Below are 20895 nucleotides of genomic sequence, written 5' to 3' on the forward strand. Positions count from 1 at the left end.
AGTTTCATAAAAAGTCATCAAAGAAAGCTCAATAATCCAAAATAGAGTTTGGAAGTCAAAGACTAGGGTTTTTTTTTTTATATATTTTTTTTTATATTTTCAAATTTTTTGATGTACTATTATTAAAAATAATTTTTAAAAAAATAAAAAAAAATTATTTTAATGTATTTTCAAACAAAAAGCACTTTGAACCAAGGTTGTCAATTTCATTCCGTTCCGCCTGGAACGGCCGAAACATTCCATATCAATTCAAAAAACGGAACAAAACGAAACAAATTTCATCTCATTTTAAATCTCGGTCCGTTCCGGATTTTTCGGCTAAATTCCGCCCGGAACGTTCTGGTTCCATTCCACATGTTCCGTTCCGCTCTTGAAAAGTCATTGAATCAAATTGAACCTTATTCAATTTAATTAATTAAACCACCCAATTATAAAAAACTTTTTTTCATTACTATTTTCTGTAACAATGATATTAATAATAATATTGAAAATTATTATTACTATTTTTATTAACAATGATATTAATTTTTTAAAATTAGATTTATCACTAATATATATGGTTTATATTCATGTTGTTTTTTTCATGTTTATACTTTGTAGGAATTTGAGCAAAACAAGGGATTCTTTAGATTCCATTAGCCTTCATAACATTGACCTAACTTTATATTTAAAATTTTTGTGTTAAAACATTTTACTTTCATAATATTTTGATATTTTGTTTACGTTGAATTACTTTAAGTTAAAGATCTATTTAATCTTGACTATTTAGAAATATTTTAAATTTTGAAATTATATTGGTTTGGCATTGTGTTTGTATTGCATAATTTATAATTAATTTATCTTGAATTTGAATTATGTTTGTTGAATTTATACATATATATATATATATATATATATATATATATATATATATATAAAAAACAGTACAACCCCGAAACGACACGCCGAAACACTCCGAAACTGGAACATTTCATTCCAATTGAAAAAACGAAACACCTACCGAAACGGAATTGACAACCTTGCTTTGAACCATTACCGCTACCATAATTTTAAATTATCATTTTAAAATCCACCATAATTTGCATGACTCATACTAAGAACTCTGCTATTAAATTTTAGTTAAAAAAAGTTATAATTTATAGTTAAACCTGCTATTTTTTCAAACCTCAATTATAAAAAAGCTAGCATAACGACAAACACACACTTAATTAAGCAAGGTATTTGATCCCAAAAAAAAAAAACCCCTCAAGTGCTAGAAAACATGAGAAAATGCTTGTGATTAGCTAATTATAATGCAACATGGAAATGATTTTTTACACGAGTCCCACTCTATTCTGAAATCTTAGTTAAGAATAAGCTATAATTTCTAGTTTTTCATAAGCATATTTTTTCAAGCAGCGATTGCAAATGCTAGAAAACATGAACAAATGCTTGTGATTATCAGATTGTAATGCAACATGGAAATGATTTTTATGGTAATTATCAAAGGTGAGACACTGAGACTCAGATTTGGATCCTGTTTTCTTCTCTGTTTCACCGAACACTTGTTGGTATTATGGTTAGGAGTAAAAGAACAAGTTATTCTCTTTTTTCTGGTTTAGTTTCGAAGAGTTTGATCATCTTTCAAAATGTCTATCTTAAGCATGAGATACAATACTGAAATTATAGGGAAAATCTTGTACAACTGACGGATGGGGTTGCCTTGTTCTTGACAACAAATTTCTTGTCACTCGTTTTCAGATTTTGACAAGATTGTGGAGCGTTCGTATATAGAAAGAAGAAATAGAGAACTCATTTGTAGTCCTAATTGTGTAAAATAAATACCCACAGAACTTGATCTGCAAAGGATATGGCAGATACAAACTTAATTCTACTTGTCAGCATAGCATAGCCAGATCCATTTACAAAAACTACACGATCATCCTTAGCCTCCTGCTAAATGCATGCAACTCGACAAGGTCTCACCTTGACTCTTGTTGAAAATGAAAATCAAGCTGGCCTGAGAAATTGAACAAGATACAGCAGCCAAATTTGAACTGCCAATTGCTTTCCATGACTTGGTGGAATCCTCTCAAATCTCACCTACCACCCTCTTTCCTCTCCTCTTTTCCTCTATGTACTGTTAATGATACCAAGTTCTAATAGGTACACATGAATCTGTGGCAACAGCTGCAATGAGTAACAGTTTAACAAACAAAAGATAGTGACAAAACTGAAAACCGTAGCGTATCGTTGGTAATGAAAATTCTTTGAATTTATTTTAAAATTGTTTTGTAAACAGATTTTTTTTTTTTATGTTTTTTAAATCAAGTATGTTCTGTTTCTGTTTCTTTTATTTTTTTCCAAAACAATAATTAAACCCTATTATTTCATATTTAATTTATTTTTTAGGGTTAAATATGTATTCTCAAATTAATATATATATATATATATATATATATATATATATATATAATTTAAGTTTGAAAATAGACTATTTATACTTATATTAATAAGTTTACAAGAATTTCATTTTTCTTAATCCAAGATTAAATGCTAATAACTATAGGAAAACATTAAAAAACTAACTTCAAATTTAGAAGGAACAAATGAGAAAAATATATTGTCAAGATATCTAAATAATACAATTTTATTATAAGATTGCTGATATGAAAATATTCTAACCTTAAAAACAAGAAAAAAACAAAAATAAGATTGGGCTGCTAAGTCGATAGTCCTGAGCACCACTCACTAGCGATGGGGTTGTAGAGATGGCTGTATCTTGATTTGGCAGAGACACCCTCCTCCACCCACTACTACACACACCAGCCAAACATCCTTGCTACAAAAAACATAGTATAATGTCCAACACATATAAGAGTGGCCATATTTTATCTCTCTATCCATCTAGACTCCACTGCATGAGATGCTCTTTTGAGCTCTCCAAGATTTGCTTTCCTTTGAACAACACTCACCACCACCACGAACAACCATGTAAGCTTCTCTATTTATTGTTCTGTTTTCATGTTCATGACATTTGCTATGCAATTATGCTGTAAAGATTGCATCTTCTCTTTTTATATGTGATTTATTTACAAGGGTTTGAGATTGAATGATGGTGCTTCTTGTGAGTAATGAGTATTTGAAGGAGATCTAGAAAACCCATTTTCAATTTTGCATTTGGCTTCTTTTTAGATTGTTGATTGTGTTTTGAGATATTGTTTGGAAATGGGAAGTGAAAGATTTGTCATTTTTGTTTTGATTGCTAGTGTGTTGCCTGGATTGCATGTTTTGGTTCGTTTGTGATAGGTAATGTCAGTGGCTTGTAAATCATGTCCTAGTTTCCTTGTGTTCTCCTCTCTCAGACACTAACATATTTGTGAGCCCTTTTGCTCTGATTTTAAGTTGCTGGCATCGTTTGTCTCTTTGTGGTTTGATTATATGTAAACATATATATGATCAAAATCCAATCTTTATGTTTATACACATGATAAAAATCCAACCTTTATTCTGTATTTGGCCTGCGCTGATTATGGTATGTTCATTTCGGTGTCACCAGTTGTATCAAAGAGTTCATATGATTGTTGTTTTGATTAGATTTACTCTGTTAAGAAGATGAGGGGAGGAGGTTTGTGGCAACTTGGCCTATCAATAACCCGCCGACTTGCTCAGGCTGATAAGAAGGCTGTGGGACGTCGATACTTTGCCTCAGAAGCTGAGCTGAAAAAGACTGTCCTTTATGACTTCCATGTTGCTAATGGTGGCAAGATGGTGCCTTTTGCTGGGTGGGGCATGCCCATTCAGTACAAGGACTCCATCATGGAATCGACGGTGAATTGTAGACAGAATGGTAGCCTTTTTGATGTCTCACATATGTGTGGGTTTAGCCTGAAGGGAAAGGACTGTGTTCCTTTCCTAGAGAAACTTGTTATTGCTGATGTTGCTGCGCTTGCACCTGGAACTGGGACTCTAACTGTCTTTACTAATGAGAAAGGAGGAGCAATTGATGATTCAGTGATCACCAAGGTGACGGATGATCACATGTACATAGTTGTGAATGCAGGGTGTAGAGATAAGGATCTTGCTCACATCGAGGCACATATGAAGTCATTCAAGGCAAAGGGTGGAGATGTCTCATGGCACATCCACGATGAGAGATCTCTTCTTGCCCTCCAGGTCAGTTTTGTGTTCTTATCTTTGTCTCTCCTTCTTTTGTTTTCTTTTTTTTTTCCTCGTTGGATCTTTTATTGTGTCTTGATATTCATGAATTATTGCAAAATAAATTATTTGAATCCAGCTCTCAAGTAATTCGTGACTTTAGTATACGCCTAAAGCATGTCTGGCAGGTTGTTGAAATGTGTACTATCCCGCATTGTAATAATACCTTTGTGCTTTGAACTACTCTTTCTTCTTCTATTGTATGCCACTGCCAAACCTTTTCAGGAGCAACGGTGTCCTAATATCATGGCCTTACGGAGTTACCTTTTTTTGTGGTGCAGGGTCCTCTTGCTGCCCCTGTTCTCCAACACCTGACAAAAGAGGATTTGAGCAAGGTATACTTTGGGGAGTTCCGTATTACAGACATCAATGGAGCGCGCTGCTTTATTACTAGGACAGGGTACACTTCGTTTTGGTTTCTCCTAATTTATATGTCCTCAAATATGGAATGCACATCTATGACCATTTATATGTAGCATTAAGAGCTTGAGAATAGCTCTCTTGTAGACGTTGCGTTTTGAGGGTGCTTAATTTCCCCTATTCTTTATTTTGCAACAAAATGAGTGGAACATGGTAATTGTCTATAACTGTACCCCTTTATTTTGACATCGTGAAGAAGAAATTAGTAAATAATGTCATTTAAACCATGTCTTTCCATGTTTATGTTTTTCTTACTGGACATGATGGATTTCTTCTGCCTCTTTGCTGACATTTTCAGGTACACTGGTGAAGATGGATTTGAAATTTCTGTTCCTTCAGAGAATGCAGTGGATCTTGCCAAAGCAATCCTAGAAAAATCTGAAGGAAAAGTAAGGTTGACAGGGCTTGGTGCTCGGGACAGTCTCCGACTTGAAGCTGGGCTGTGCTTATATGGTAATGACATGGAACAGCACATAACACCAGTAGAGGCAGGACTGAATTGGGCGATAGGGAAGAGAAGGAAGGCAGAAGGCGGCTTTCTGGGTGCTGAAGTAATACTCAAACAACTTGCAGAAGGTCCAAAAGTCAGGCTTGTAGGATTTAGCTCTACTGGTCCACCTCCTCGATCCCACAGTGAGATTCAGGATGAGAAAGGGACTAACATTGGAGAAATTACTAGTGGAGGATTTAGCCCATGCCTCAAGAAAAATATAGCCATGGGGTACGTGAAATCTGGTTTCCACAAGGCAGGCACCAAAGCGAAAATACTGGTACGTGGGAAGGCCTATGATGGAGTTGTCACAAAAAAGCCATTTGTACCAACTAAATATTACAAGCCATCTTAACTCAGGTTTCGTACTTCAGTTCCTGCATTTTCTAATTGGTTCCTGTTTTGACCTGTTTTCGATGAACTCGATCCACGAAATCTCCCCTATTTCTGTCTCCAAGTTGTTCTCTGTATCTTGTTTATATTTTCATTATTAGTTGACTGGAATGATTGTGTTACATCGTTCCAAATGAGAACAAATTTCATGATAATAAATGAAAACCACATCTACTTTCTTTGTGTGTTGCTCATTTCAAGCACCGTCGCCCCTTTACACTGCTTGGCAAAGAATTTTGTGAGCCTTTCCTGTATATAGGAGGTAGTGGTTTTAGTATGGTGGCTTATAAGCTCTTAAAAAAGGTGTGTCAACTGTCATGTCTTGGTATGTTACTATACACGAGGACCTGCACTGGATAGCTAAAACTAGCTATGCGAATATTTTATCCCCATGTCTAAGCTGCTGCTGAACACAGCTCCCAAGACGTGAAAATCAGCTGTGCAAGCTCATTGCCTCTCGGCTTGTTTCTTCAACTATTTTTAAGCCGATGGCTTGTTTTTCCAAGCATCTCTAAACCTTCAGAAAATCCAAAGCCTTTCTAAGCCTACACGAAAAGCAAAGTGGCTTTCAAAAGTTGTGAGAATCAACTGTGCGAGTCCAAGGCCATTGTCTCTTGATCAACAAAGGATAGATAATAGAATTCCAACGTATTTTAGAGTTTCTGTAATAGACCTTTTCTGGTTAAAGACCTTTGGAATACCGAATATCTGCTGACCGATACACATCTGCAGCTACCATGCTTTGGAAAGATGAGATGGGCGACGGAGTCAGCCCATAATATAAGAAAAGCAAAAGCACATAGCGCTTGCCCACCAGGATGTTCAAACATATCTCTCATTTGCGGCCACTGTTCAAGAGCTTGATTAAATCCTCAAATTTATTTTTAACCCTTGACCATGAACAATTTGTTTATCCACTATTGGTGTTTCCAATAACAATCCCAAGAGGACTTGGCACATCTCATCCTTACAATTTTTATGACGAAAGGTGATACTCATAATCTCAACTAAAGTTTGGTAATGCGGAAAGAGGCTTTTTAATTGTATTAAAATGATGTTTTTTTATATATTTTTTTAAAAATATTATATAATAAAAATATTAATTTAATATTTTTTTTCAAGTTAAAAATAGTTTAAAAAACAATTTGAAATCAACCAATTTTGACTGATTTTCTGTTTGGGCCATATTGGACTGGTTCTTTAAGCCCTGTAAATGGCTTGAAATTAAATTCAAGTCCATTCATTCTAAGTCCCACTGTTCACATCTCATTAAAATAAAAAAGCTGTGACATCTGATTATTCAAAACTTTATACTTTGACATTTCTCTTCTTGGAATGTATAAAATATTACAGCTTTTAATCAAAGTACACAAAGACCAACCTCTGAATTTCGTGGCTTAAATGACGGCTCAATCAACTAGGATATTATTCAATAACTTGAGGGCTTGAGAAACATATATTTAATAACTAGCCATAAGCATCAGGGACAAGAATATATGAAACTTGTAATCTTTGACAATGCTCTCTTCGAACTACAGCCACTTGGAACAAATGTAAAATTTAAGAACATTGATTCCCTTTACATTTTAGATATCAAATCTCATGAATTTAGTGGTAATTATCGTCCTTGCAAAGTAAAAGAGAAGTTCCTCATACATAACATCTTGATGAAAAAAAATTTAATATCATTTACAAAAGAAATTAAGGGTTAATCTGTACATGTTACTTTGATGTACAGAAAGAATTTTTAAAAGAATGTGAATTAGTTATGGACAGAGAGTTCTTATATTATCAAAAAAGTTTGCTAGCAAACTCATCTATGGTGCTTCCATGTACATGAGAAGTAGATGATTTTCTAGCAAGATCTCTAAGTTGTGACAAGCTTCTTCCAAGCTTCAATGCAACATTCATTTCAAACATTTCTCCATCTTCCCTTTTCTCCAAATCTTTTCCTGGAATTGTGGAGTCAATTGATTCCTCCAAAAGTTTAAAGAATCCAGCAGAGTTTCTGTACATCTCAACCACCATACCAACTTGCCCTCCATGCTCGAATGTATTGACTGTGCTAGCTAAAGCACCTGCTGTCACTGCCACTATTGCTGCCCATGATCCATGGCCTACAAAGGCAGACCCAGCAGCTGCAATGCCTGTAAGTAATGGGCCTGAGATGGCCATAATTTTGTTTACCTTCAATGCCAAGTTTCCTAGTCTCATATAATCTTCACTATCTTTTCTCTTTATCACTTCAATCACCTCCCCCATTTCCTTTTCAAGATCTTCACTCCACCCGTTCTTCGCTTGTGTTTTGTGCTGCTTCCTTGGGGATTCATGTGGTTTAGGCCACCAGACAGCAGGCTCAAAATTTTCAGGAAACTTTTCAATCATTTTCCCTAGCAAAGGAAGAGGGTAAGCTTTATCAAGAGCCAATGTTTTCTCCATTGCATCCTTCACATCTAATTCGGTAGGATCGCGAAGAGCAAGTGTAGTTTGAATTTGGCAATAAAGTTGCTTGAACAATCTTGTTGCATTTCTTTGCTCTTCAGCGAGCTGTGAAGGTTGGATTTTGTTCATGATGATTAACATCCCTGTAGCTGCTGAAAATAAAAGAGTTGATGATAACTTCAAAGCCAAAAGAGGAGCTCCTGCTGCACCACCTGCCGCAACACCAACCATAGTTGCAGCTGTGAGAGTGATCATATTAATGGAATTCAAGAGAAGTTTGTTCCAATTGTCACGTTGCTCGCCGATGTTTTTGTGCATCTCAACTCTATCAGCAACAGCTTCTAGGATTGCATAAAGCTTGGCTGATGCTGTAGTACTAGTTGTAGACTTGATTGGCTCATATTGATCTAGTCCTGTGTTTTCTGATGGGATTGTACTTGTGAACCCATTTCTTAAATTCAGTTCCTCCACTAATTTTAATGGAGTTTTTGTAGCTGGGAAACGAATCCTTGGAAGTTTAGGGACAGAAATGGCAGCATTGATTCCCTTTGAACAGCTACAAGAAGATGAAGAGAATAGCAAGCCTGAAGCTCTTAAAGAGGCCATATTGTAATATGGGGTTTCTTTGATTTCTTTTGTTCTTTGGTTTCTTTGTATGTAGGAGGAGAGGGTTGATGATGGATGAAAATGGAGGGAGGCCATAGAAGGTATTTATAGCAACCACCATAAGTGGAAAGAAAATGTCATACGGGTTGAATTGACTGTATTATAGAGTTGACAAACCACCACGTTGGCTGCTGACTGGATCAATTCACCCCTTTAGAATTGTCCTTCTTTGGTCTCAGGTCTGACATTGTAAAACTTGATCTGCAGCGGTTGTATCCTACCTTAGCTTCCTCCGACACCATCACTCATGCAAGATTTTCTTAAGACTTGACTTCCACGAGTAGGGGACCTCTTGTTTCTTAAATCCCATCCATGGAAATATCATTAATTCTTCCGAATTATATAATGGCAAAATTTATATGGAAGCTGACCGATAACTTTCCAACTCTCGGCAGATCTGGATATTTCACGAGATGTAATTGTCATGGAAGCACAATTAAGCACACCGCGTCCTTGTTGTCCCGGTGGAAAGCCACTGCCCTTCCCTTGTACGTATATGCCCTTAAAAATCACTGAACCCAAAGACTCATGCGAGATCATACTCTTGAAGGAAATATTAGGTATTGATGAACTGCAAATGGATTTGATCCTTCACATGCTAGTAGTGGATTGGTTGTTGGGTTAGGTAACTAGCTATCACCTACAAAACAGACTCTTTAATACTTAATTTAATAAAATTATTACAGAAGCAAGAAACTTGAGAGTGTAAGCATGGATTTTTAGTATAAGTATATCTGTTGTCATAAGAGTCCTATGCCTTCATACCTGATCGTCCTCGCCATTTATAAATATTTTGAAATATTTCATTCATAGTTTTCCTCAAGATTTTCATTAGCATTAAGCCGGCTATAATAGTACAATGGTTATGTCTCTAGAGATTATGGTGATCACTAGCACTAGAAAAGGGATATCTTGTGTAGCTGGTGAAAGTGGTGGCCTGAGAGAGTTAAAGAAGATGGTTTATGGGCTAGACAGGATGGTGTGATATGTGTGCCTGACATGCATGCATGTAGGCTAAAAATATGTGGGTAGCCAAGCCTAAGAAAGAAAAGATAGGAGAGAAAATTATGTGTGATATTTTAAGCAATTATCTTTATTATATTTAGTGACATTTATGTAACTTTCAAAGTCAATTATATCAATATTACTTGTAATTATGATAAGATTTTATTGATATTTGGTCATAAGTCATTTGTTTTAAGTAAAGATACATACAATTGTCACTTAAATTAAAAAAGAATATCATAAAAAATATATTACTGACAATTATGAAATATTGTATAATGTGTATCTATCATTTATTTTAATAAGTTTTATAAAGAAATGTATTTAAAAGTTAATTTTGTTATACGAAGTTGTAATGTAATCGATTACTTCATATTAACCTAGGAGAAGAGGTTGATATACTGCAAGAGGAGAGACCAAATGGAAGATTTTTATAATACTTAATTAAAAAAATTAATTTTTATTTTATTATCAAATAAAAGAGACATTTTTAGAATATTTGAGAGCATTTTTTTTAAATATTAGCAAGCGTTTAAATTTTTTTATTAGTCATTGTCAATTTTTTTTATTATTGATTTTTTTATAATTATATTATTAAATTAACTGAGTTTATTGTATATTTTTCTAATTAATAACTTTTATTATAGATTTTTCTTAATATTTTAAAAATACTATTATCATTTATATTAAAAAAAATTTGACCTGTACATAGCATAACGCAAGTAACTATCTAGTTATAACCCCAAAAAAAAACGCGTCTGAAAAGTGAAGGTGATGTCTTTTGAATCGAATTCAAAAAATTGACTGCCAGGAAGAGTGGACAATGGCTGCTGACAGGACCTGTTCACCCCTTAATAACATGTATACTTCAAATTTCTACCATTGCATGGCCAACCCTTAATTTCCACAGCTAGAAATAACATCATATCGCACTCCATTTGATCTCATGATAGAACAACAAAACAGAGTTTGTTAGCTTAATTCAACAATTTAATGGAGGTGTTGACAATTTAAAATTTTATAATGCAAAAATAAAATAAAAAAATGTTGGATTTGCAAACAAGTTTTCACTTTGTAGTTTGTACAAAGGAATTGGTATTAGAACGTAATGAAGGAATGTGGATTAGCTAGTAATGTAGACAAAATCTACTTTCAAAATAGTTTGCTAGCAAACTCATCTATGGTGCTTCCATCTATATGAGAAGAAGTTGATTTTCTGGCAAGATCTCTAAGCTGTGACAAGCTTCTTCCAAGCTTCAACGCTACACTCATTTCAGACATTTCTCCATCTTCCCTTTCCTCGAAATCTTTCTCTTGAATTGTGGATTCAATTGATTCCTCCAAAAGAGTAAAGAATCCAGCACTGTTTCTATACATTTCAACCACCATACCAACTTGGCCACCGTGCTCAAATGTATTTACTGTGCTCGCCAATGCACCTGCTGTGACTGCCACGATTGCTGCCCATGATCCATGGCCTACAAAGGCAGACCCAGCAGCTGCAATGCCAGTTAGCAATGGACCTGAGACGGCTAAAATCTTGTTCACCTTCAATGCCAAGTTCCCAAGTCTCATATAGTCTTCACTGTCTTTTCTCTTTATCACTTCAATCAGCACCCTCATTTCCTCTTCAAGATCCTCACTCCATCCATTCTTTCCTTGTGCTTTCACGTGTTTTCTACTGTGAGACTTGTTTGACTTAGGCCACCAAATAGCAGGCTCAAATTTGTCAGGAAACTTTTCAATCATTTTCCCTAGCAAAGGAAGAGGATAAGCTTCATCAAGAGCCAAAACCCTGTCCATTGTATCCTTCACATCTGTATCAGTAGGATCATGAAGAGCTAGTGTGTTTTGTATTTGGCTATAAAGTTGCTTGAACAATCTTGTGGCATTTCTTTGCTCTTCTGCGAGCTGTGAAGGTTGGATTTTGTTCATGATGATTAACATTCCTGTAGCAGCAGAAAATAAAAGAGTTGATGATAACTTCAAAGCCATAAGTGGAGCTCCTGCTGCGCCACCTGCTGCTACACCAGCCATAGTTGCAGCTGTGAGAGTGATCATATTAATTGAGTTCAAAAGAAGTTTGTTCCAGTTGTCACGTTGCTCGCCAATATTTCCATGCATCTCTACTCTATCACCAACAGCTTCCAAGATCGCGTAAAGCTTGGCTGTTGCTGTAGTACTGGTTGTAGAAATGATTGGCTCATATTGATCAAGTCTTGTGTTATTTGCAACATTATTGTTTTCTAATGGGATTGTACCTTTGAACCCATCTCGTAAATTCAAATCCTCAACCGGTTTCAAAGGATTTTTTGGAGCTGAAAAAGGAATTCTTGGAAGTTTTGGGATTGAAATGGCTGCGTGGGTTCTTGTTGAACAACTACAAGTAGAAGAGAAAAGAAAGCTTGAAGCTTGCAAAGATGACATATTGTATATGGGATTTCTTTGATTTTCTTTGGTTTCTTTAATGTGTTTGTACGTATGAGGAGAGGTTGATGGTGAAAATGGAGGAAGACAACGGAAGGTATATATAGCAACCAACAGTGAAGGTCATCTGTGTTGAATTGACTGCATAATAGAGCTGACAACGTCCAACACAACATTGGCTTGTGGCTGCTGACCGGACCCGTTCACCGCATGGAATATTTCTCTACTTCAAGATTCTTACTCCAGCCTCTGCCTCTACCTCTACCGGGCCTTAGACTGCAACTTAAATTGATCAATTCTGCTGTTATAATTTATGTTTTCTCAGCTTCTTGTGGCATCATTGCTCATGCAAAATTTTCTTGATTTGGACTAAATATATTAGCTCTTGCTTCAAGTTCTTATTGCCCCTTCCACAAGTTAGTCTCACGATATAAAGAACTACAGAAAACTAGAATATTCTGGAATTGGCCAATGTCTTCTCATTGATTACATCATTAATTTACTTGTTAATTGGGATTAGGTTAAAATTAAGAATAAGGGAAATAAAGGAAAAGTTGGGTTACTTTTGAGGTTATGAAGTAAAAAAATTGAAAATTTATTGTTTAATCACCAATTTTGCTTAGATGATACTTTGTTATTTATTCGCGTGATATATATCACCATCACGAGATAATTTTCAAAATCTATTTTTTATTTAGTTTTCTTACCATTAAAAAAAATATTCGTACAAAAGATTATGATTTTAATTTTAAAAATATATTTTTTATTAAACAAATTATTCTTTTTCTTGTTCATGCATTTCTTTTTACAAAAACACTTTTTTAATTAATAGAAAGGTTTTTTAATTAAAAGTAAAAGCAGTCAAAATAACTTTTTGTTGCGTAATTTTAAGTAAGAAAAATGTATATCTTCAGTATAAACTACATTTCATTATTAATATACTTTTTTAACCAAAACATAGTTTTTTTTTATCATAAATATCATTTTTTAAATTAAAAAACTTCCCATTATCTGAAAAGCAAGTTTTAATATAAACAAATATTAAAAATAGTGTCTTGATATATTATATGCAATTAAGCATAAGTTGAATTATTTTATTTATAATAAATTTTAATTAAGAGATTAAAAAAAAGACCTAAAAAATCGTATAAAAAAAATTAGATGCTTGGGCCTAAATGACTAAGCTTGCTCACGTGGCCATGACCTTCTATTCTTTTGTTTTTAATAGGGTGAACGACACATAGTTCATTTTATTTAAAAATATATAAACAAACCACGTGGCAAATGATATGTAAAGATTTTGGCCAACAAAGCACTTGCTCTCTCTTCTCCCTGATTTTTCAACGACTTGCTATATATTTTCTCTCGAAACTCAAGTATTAAAATGTTAAATAAATAAAGTATAAAATCGAAACGCGAAATTTTAAAATTAAAGGGATAAAAATGAATGAATGGAGAATTTTTTTTATGAGAGTGAACTTTTTTACTTGAATATGAAAAGGATCCATTATGTTTTTTTATTTTGTTCCTTTTTCTTTTAATTTTTTAACACTACAAATTTAAATTTTATTCTATGAAATTGGTCTCTAATTGTGTGTGTGTGTGTGTATATATATATATATATAGTGCTTCACAAAACAAGGATGATGAGTTAATGCTACGTTAATTATCGATTCAATTTAAAAAAAAAAAAACAGTGATACTTAATGTTCAAGTATATATAGTTGACTAGAGATGCAAAAAATAAATTAAGTATTGGATAAATTTGCACCTCAATAGTCAAATTCAAATGAATTATTTTTATTAAAATATCGTTCTTTTATTTTTAAAAAATAATTTTTAATTATTGAATTGATGATTTTGATAGATCAATTTAACTAGATAAATCATCTTTCATCAAGTAAATTCAATTTAAATCAAACTCTAAATCATGAATTTATCAAATTAACCTAATTGAGTTTTAATAATTATATGATTTTAGGTTTTAAGGTGTTGTCTATGAAGTAAGTTTTGGATTCAAATTTAATTAAAAAGATATTAACATATTTTTTATATAAAAAAAAAAACAGTACTCCAATTTATATATAGATGATTTATCAAAAGTCAATTTAGATATCAAAATATTTGATGAACAACTCACTTTAAAATGGAAAATCCAAAAGTTGATCCTATACTATACAAGAAAAGGAATGGTTTGAATCTCTGACTTTTTTTATATATATTTTTCAAGAAAAGAAAGGAAGTTTTTTGTTTTTATTTTTAATTTTTTTCAATCATTGAAAAGTCTTTATTATACACTGGTAGTGTACTATACCTTGTAAGTCCACACACAAAAAAACAAAATAAAAATAAAACTAACAATATAATTCATAACATAGCCTAAACATACAAATCAAGCCCTACTAACTAAACAACAGAAAATGTTGAAATTTTGATAAATATATATAGTTATTAAACTTGAATTGGATATCAACTTTAACCTATTTATTCGAAGTTAGTAACGAGTTATATTTTTTTAATCGTTTTGGATGATAAATAGTCAAACTCGATAACCTAATAAATTAATTTATAACTTGGTTCAGAAGAGATCTAATCAAGTCAGCACCAATAATTTTTTTAAATTTCTTTGTTTAAAATAATATTATTTTAGGATTGATATAGATTGACCCGATGAACCAACAACCTAGACTCTAAACCGAATCATACCCAAGCTTGATCTTAAATTGTCATTAAAAAGCTTGATCTTAAATGGTCATTAAAATTGGTAATGAAGCTCCACTGTTATAATTTTAACTTGGTCAAAATAGATTTAGTGTGTATAAGAAGAACTCTTCTCATGTATGAGTTCCATATAGCTTTGTGCTAGCCATTAGAGTAGTGCTGTCCCATTTGATGCTAAGATAATTAATTAGTTATAGGTGAGTTAAAGAAAAAAATTAAAATATTTTTATCCTTAAACTAAATAATTTTTTTCTTTATTATGGATACCTAATTTTGATGTAGATAGCTTATTTATTTAAATAATTCCAAAACTACGACCTTCTTCCTAAACCAAATAATCTATCATTTTCATACAAAGGTGTAACACAAATTAAATTATGATTCCATCAAAGAATATTTTCTTGATTATTTATTATTCTCTAGAAATCATCAACTTGATAGCCTAATCGGGAAAAAAAAAACACAAAAATTAAATTTTAACATCAAGATGCTGGTAGAGAGACGGACATATGGTTTATCAAAAGAAAAGTCAAATCACAATAATTTTACATTTTCGAGCTAGTGTCCATAAACAAATAGAAGGGTTAGCAAATCATTTTCTTGACCAACTAAAAAGTTTATCATTCAATCCATAATTGATATTGATCTGGTATGATTCAATTAATTTAATTAAAATCTTGTTTTATTTTTTTTTAAATAGTAATATTATTTTGACTTAAAAAATTATTGAACCAAATTATAAATTATGATAATGAATTTGTGACTCGAACGTTGCTCCACCGGTTAATCACCTACTTAGCTTAATAACTATGGTTGTGAATATAGTCAACTCATGTAACTCATGTTGCTATTGGCTTTACATAGAGACAGAACTGATACTCCAAAACTTAAGTACCACTTGTCACTTTTTTATGTCTTGTTAGATATTTTAGAGCGAGCAGCTGGTCAGGTTAGCAAGAGTGGAGACGAGAGGGGGTTAGGTGAGAGTGATTATTAGTATAAAAAGTTGAGTCTTCCTTGCTCAATCTGAGAGGAGAAAGGAAAAACAAAAATGGGATCAGTAGCAAAGAAGGGACTGCAACAGTATATGTTACAGCTTCAACAACACCCCTTAAGAACTAAGGTCTGTATTTGAAAACCATCTCTCCGTTTTTTTATGTGTATTCTTGTTTGTTTTGGATTTGGTTTTGATGGGTTGCTTTGATTGAGGAAGAAATCGATGAAAGTTTGAATCTTTTCTAGTTTTTTCTTTTTTTCTTGGCTTGATTTTTTATGGGTTATTTGGTTGAGGGAAGAATGTGATGAAAGTTTGGGTCTTTGCAGTTTTCTGAATTTTTTTAAAATGGGAAATTGAGGTCAACTGCCCTCTTGATAATTGCAAATGTTTTGAGTTTGGAAGTGAAAATTGAGATCTAAATTATTAAATTGTTAACCTTTGTGAATTAGTAATGCGATCTGATGTTGTAAGAAAATTTTTGTAATGCAGGCAATTACAGCAGGGGTGTTGTCAGCTCTCAGTGACATAGTATCACAGAAACTCTCTGGCATTCAGAAACTTCAAATTAAAAGGATTTTGCTCAAAGTGGTACAAGCTAGTTTCTTTCTCATATCATTACCTTCAATTGTTTTCCAATGAAACTGATTGAGCCGTGTGAGTTTTATACCATTCAGTTTATTTTTCCCTTTTGATTTTTATTATAGAATACATTAACTTCATTGATCGGCAGAACCAGAATCCTTAGCAATTTATGCGTTAGGACTCTGGAGTAAGCAAAATTCTAATTGATAGGAAATAGTAGGAAAGCTGAGAGTTTTGTGGGAAGTTTGGATTATCAGCTTTAGCTCAATGAAGTCAACTTATCTCAGTGTAGTTCAGTTAGTTGTAGACTGGTATACTGTGATAGAGAAATTGCAACTTTGCATTGGTTTCTAAATTGTTTCTTCTGTCTCAAAATTGAACCATGTTGACGTTGCTTGGTGAATGTGTATCAAGCTTGATATCAAATAGTCAAGGGCTATTGAAAGCAAAGAAAGGAAATCGTGATTGAAAAATGATGCAGGATGATTTTTTGGGAAAATTATTTGTTTCCTTTGTTATTTTTATTCTTATTTATTTTAGGAAAATATTATTCTTTATTGTGTTTTCATTTTTTTCTATTTAGTTTAGGAAATCAAATATTTTGCTTGGTAATTTTATTTTTCCTATTTAGTTTAGGAATACCAAATATATTGTAGCTCTATAATTATTTATTAGGATTTTTTCCGCTTCAAGATAGACCTAGGATTAGTATAAATCGAGTTGTTTAGTTTGTATTTCAGCAAACTACTTGAAGAGAAAATATTCAGCAATAAAATTTTGAATGAGTGTTTTTGTGTGGTGATCCTATTCGGCAGGATTAAATTTACTTAAATAAACCACTGGTCTACCTTTGGTCACTTTCTGGTATTTATCAGGCATTAGATGCAAATGACAAGCATTTGTGCACAAAGATGATCAAATCTACCTATATTTCAATCGTAGTTGAATTGACCATAACAAACACAATAGTGATCCTAAGTTACAGCAAATTAATTTGAATCTTTAAATGCTATAAAAAGTTGTGGATATTCTAAGTTGCATGCATGTCAACTTCTGAAATGTTAATTAAAATATGTGTATTTACTGTCCTACCTTTCCTGTTCTCTTACAATCATTCATCCTAACGTGGCTAAATGCAGCTTTTTGGGTTTGGATATCTTGGACCATTCGGCCATTACCTACATATACTACTGGATAAACTTTTCAAGGGAAAGAAGGATACAACAACAGTTGCCAAGAAGGTATACTAACTTGTGACTCCACCTGTAACATTCCAGATTCTCAGTTCTTCTATTATAAATTAGAACTTTTTGATCATATAACTAGTGTTGTGTTCAAATTTGTTCAACCGTGATTACGTTCTATATATTACTGCAACACCTGATGCCTATGTAAATAGTGATGATCATTCAATCAATCCCACGCATTTTTCTAGCCTATTAAATTAAAAGCCATTCTAAAACGCTGAATCATTATATCAGGTGGCAGTGGAGCAGTTGACAGCTTCTCCTTGGAACAACTTGGTTTTCATGGTTTATTATGGGATGGTTATCGATGGTAAGTCCGTATCTGCATCTTAAGATTCTTAACTCAGCATTGCTGCAATCCTATCTGATGGTTGGCTTTTCTAAGCTTCACTTCCATAAAATCTGGCAAGACATAAAAAAACTACGTTGGTGAAGTTATAAGTCTAGATGCATGGAAAAGAATCTTTAGCAGCAACAAAGGGATTAAAAAATAAATTGATTCCTTGCACTACCACTCCCCAATTATGATCCCAATGTAAGATTTCTTCCATTTCTTAATTTGAAGTGCTTTTGCATGACTTTAAAGTCAAAGAACTGTCGGAATTTAAAACGAAGTTAGCTTGGAAGAAGCATATGTTGGCTCGGTATGAGAAAATTTCACACAGACATTAGGAAATGATGAGCTGATTGATTGGTTTGTTGCATGAGAGAGAACATTATTGATGCTTATCATGTAACAAGAAACATGAAATGCAGGAAGACCCTGGTTGCAGGTGAAAACTAAACTGAAGAAGGAATACCCAGCAGTGCAGTTCACATCATGGACGGTATTGCTCCTTTATGATTACAGTTAAATCAGCTCGGTACATTAAATAACAAGTCTATTAATTGTCATAAAACTTTGATAAATGAAAAAATTGCAGTTCTGGCCTGTTGTCGGGTGGGTAAATCACCAGTACATACCACAGCAATTCCGTGTCATCTTCCACAGCCTTATCGCAGTCGGCTGGTATTCCCTTCGTCTCCAACCTACTCATCGCTTAATTTACTTTACTAGATTTTGCGGCAAATGAAATCGGCCTTATCTTTTCCTTCATTTTCAGGGGAATATTTCTGAATCTCCGAGCAAGGTCCATGGCGTTGACCAAAGGCTAACAGAAGAAGAACGTCAGAAAACATCAGAAATCACGATATGTCATCATTGATGATATGTCACCATTGATGAATAATGCTTCCAATTGCACGGATATATCATGTGGCTAGCACATTGTTTTCAGCAACCATAAACTCAGCAACATTAGTTCTTATTTATATGCGTGTAACGTGTGATGAATGTTGATTGAAATTTTTATTGGAAATGTTTTCTATTGCTCAATGTGTTTTTACTTAACTTGTATTTTATTTTTTGAGTCCCTTTTCTAATAATTTGCTGCATGAGCTTGCACGCCTGTGTGTACTGTGTTTAAATTATGATGAGATTTAAAGGATTGTTGTTCTCCAAGGGTATTGACCATGCTAATGAAACCTGGCCGGGGCATGACTTGATTTAAGTCAAGCTAGGTGGGTTAACTGGGATTAATTAAAATGAATACTGGAAAGGTTTTTTTTTTTTTTTTAAAAAAAAGAACTAACTTCTTGATGTATTCATTTCTTTCCTTAATAACTCGAAATTAGAAGCTATAAAACATTCTTAAAAAAAAAATAAAGCCAGAACAAGAACAACTAGGCTGCTTCAATGGCTCATTGTTTTTACTTGTCTTATATCTTTGATTTTAGGCACAATGGTAGATGTCTGTGTTAACTTTCACTTTCCCACTTTCTTTTTCTAACACTTGTAAACAAAATTGAAAAGTATTCTTGAGACAGAAATAGAGTTCTGGTATTGATCATTATCAGCAGCAACATCAACTAATTTTAGCATACAAGGGATCGATTAGGTTGAGGCTTTGTTAATAAATAAATTATAATAAGTTCGATCGTAGGTATTTCATGAATTCATTGACAAAAGTCCCACAAAATCTTACGATTTGTATATCATTTTTCCTTCTTATAAATCCATAAACATTACTTTCTACATAAAAAAGAGTTGGGGCGCCAACTCAATTCCTTCACGGTGAAGGAAGTGGTTCCTTTTCTTGCATTGCCCTCCCTTTTTTCTTTCTGTATTTTTTTTATAATTTTTGTTTTTTTTTTAATTTTATCTTAGTTTGTTTTCTATCAAATTATCACAATTTTAAATAAACACTAGACATTTGATTTATGCATTGTTTTATAAACGTTTATTTTTGTAATTGTATAATTAAGTAAAAAATAATTTTTTAAACTCAATAGAGTTCATAATTTGAATTGTAAATTTACTAAGTTAAGCCATGAAGTGGGTACATCTAATATATCATTATCTTAATATTTTAAAAAATAATTATCTTGATTTTTTTAAAAAAGTCAAATAATATTTTTATTAGTTTTTCAAGTTATTTTAAGGCCTATCAAATTAATGAAATCACATCATTATAATTTTTATATAATTTAATTTTAAACCGATCAAAACAATAAGTTGAGCTTAGAGATTTTAAAACTAATCTGCTAGTCTAAGTTGAAAAACAAATATCAAACAATTCTCTAGCAAAAAAAAAAAAATTTAATTTGCAGCTTAGCGTTATGGTATAAAGTAGTGTTCAAACTAAAAAAAAAAAAGAATTCTTAGATTATAAGATAAATGCAAGTAACGTTCAAGAAGTACAGTGGGGTGCACAGAAGAAAAGGAAGGAAACCATTCTAGTGAAGGAAAAAGGACACTCGTTTTTTCATGTTCCAACGGGGAATTCTTATGAGTAAAAAACATGTAATTAAATTGTTTAGTACAAAAATCGCAGGTAGTTCATCACATTTTAACATTTAGTCAAATCACATATCTAAACTATTTTATTCAATTTGATCCTCTTACTTTAAGTTTACACTTTATATTAAATTGATCTATTAATGCCCATCTATCAGAATTGAGCTAGAGCTTGAATCTTTAAGGTGCCGATTCATTGGCTAGTTGATTCAACCAGCAATTCAATTGGATTCGGTTCAACATCATCTATAAATATTTTATTTTATTTTATTTTTATTATTTTATTAAAAAACATATGACAAGTTGACTTTACTTGGTTTAACCTGATTCAATAAGATTCTTAATTACTTCGATTAAATTTTTTAACCAATCCATCCGTTTCAAGTCATTTTTTTATTGAGTCAATTGCACAAATGATTCATACCTTTGGTTTAGACCAATTCAAATTTTTTTTTTATTGATTGGATCAATC

General features: G+C 32.8%; 4 protein-coding genes across 4 annotated transcripts; 2 read left to right on the forward strand and 2 right to left on the reverse strand.

The window, feature by feature from the left end:
* Positions 1-2714: 2714 nt before the first annotated feature.
* LOC18111215 (aminomethyltransferase, mitochondrial) lies at positions 2715-5694 on the forward strand. The gene is made up of 4 exons (XM_006389525.3): positions 2715-2973; positions 3577-4155; positions 4479-4597; positions 4916-5694. Exons 2-4 carry the CDS (start codon positions 3595-3597, stop codon positions 5460-5462), a joined length of 1227 nt encoding a protein of 408 aa, XP_006389587.1. The 5' UTR covers positions 2715-2973; positions 3577-3594; the 3' UTR covers positions 5463-5694.
* Positions 5695-7119: 1425 nt separating this feature from the next.
* On the reverse strand, positions 7120-8619 carry LOC18111214 (probable F-box protein At4g22030). The gene has a single exon (XM_052445510.1). The coding sequence runs from the start codon at positions 8546-8548 to the stop codon at positions 7292-7294; it is 1257 nt and encodes a 418-aa protein (XP_052301470.1). The 5' UTR covers positions 8549-8619; the 3' UTR covers positions 7120-7291.
* Positions 8620-10765: 2146 nt separating this feature from the next.
* Positions 10766-12040, reverse strand: LOC18111213 (probable F-box protein At4g22030). Its single transcript, XM_006389523.3, has one exon. The coding sequence runs from the start codon at positions 12038-12040 to the stop codon at positions 10766-10768; it is 1275 nt and encodes a 424-aa protein (XP_006389585.3).
* A 3606-nt stretch (positions 12041-15646) lies between these two features.
* Positions 15647-18962, forward strand: LOC18111211 (peroxisomal membrane protein PMP22). The gene is made up of 7 exons (XM_006389522.3): positions 15647-15884; positions 16248-16346; positions 17480-17581; positions 17822-17897; positions 18344-18414; positions 18511-18596; positions 18691-18962. Exons 1-7 carry the CDS (start codon positions 15813-15815, stop codon positions 18740-18742), a joined length of 558 nt encoding a protein of 185 aa, XP_006389584.2. The 5' UTR covers positions 15647-15812; the 3' UTR covers positions 18743-18962.
* The last annotated feature ends 1933 nt before the right edge of the window (positions 18963-20895 follow it).

The sequence above is a fragment of the Populus trichocarpa genome, chromosome 11 (genome assembly GCF_000002775.5).
Source record: "Populus trichocarpa isolate Nisqually-1 chromosome 11, P.trichocarpa_v4.1, whole genome shotgun sequence".
Lineage (NCBI taxonomy): Eukaryota > Viridiplantae > Streptophyta > Magnoliopsida > Malpighiales > Salicaceae > Populus > Populus trichocarpa.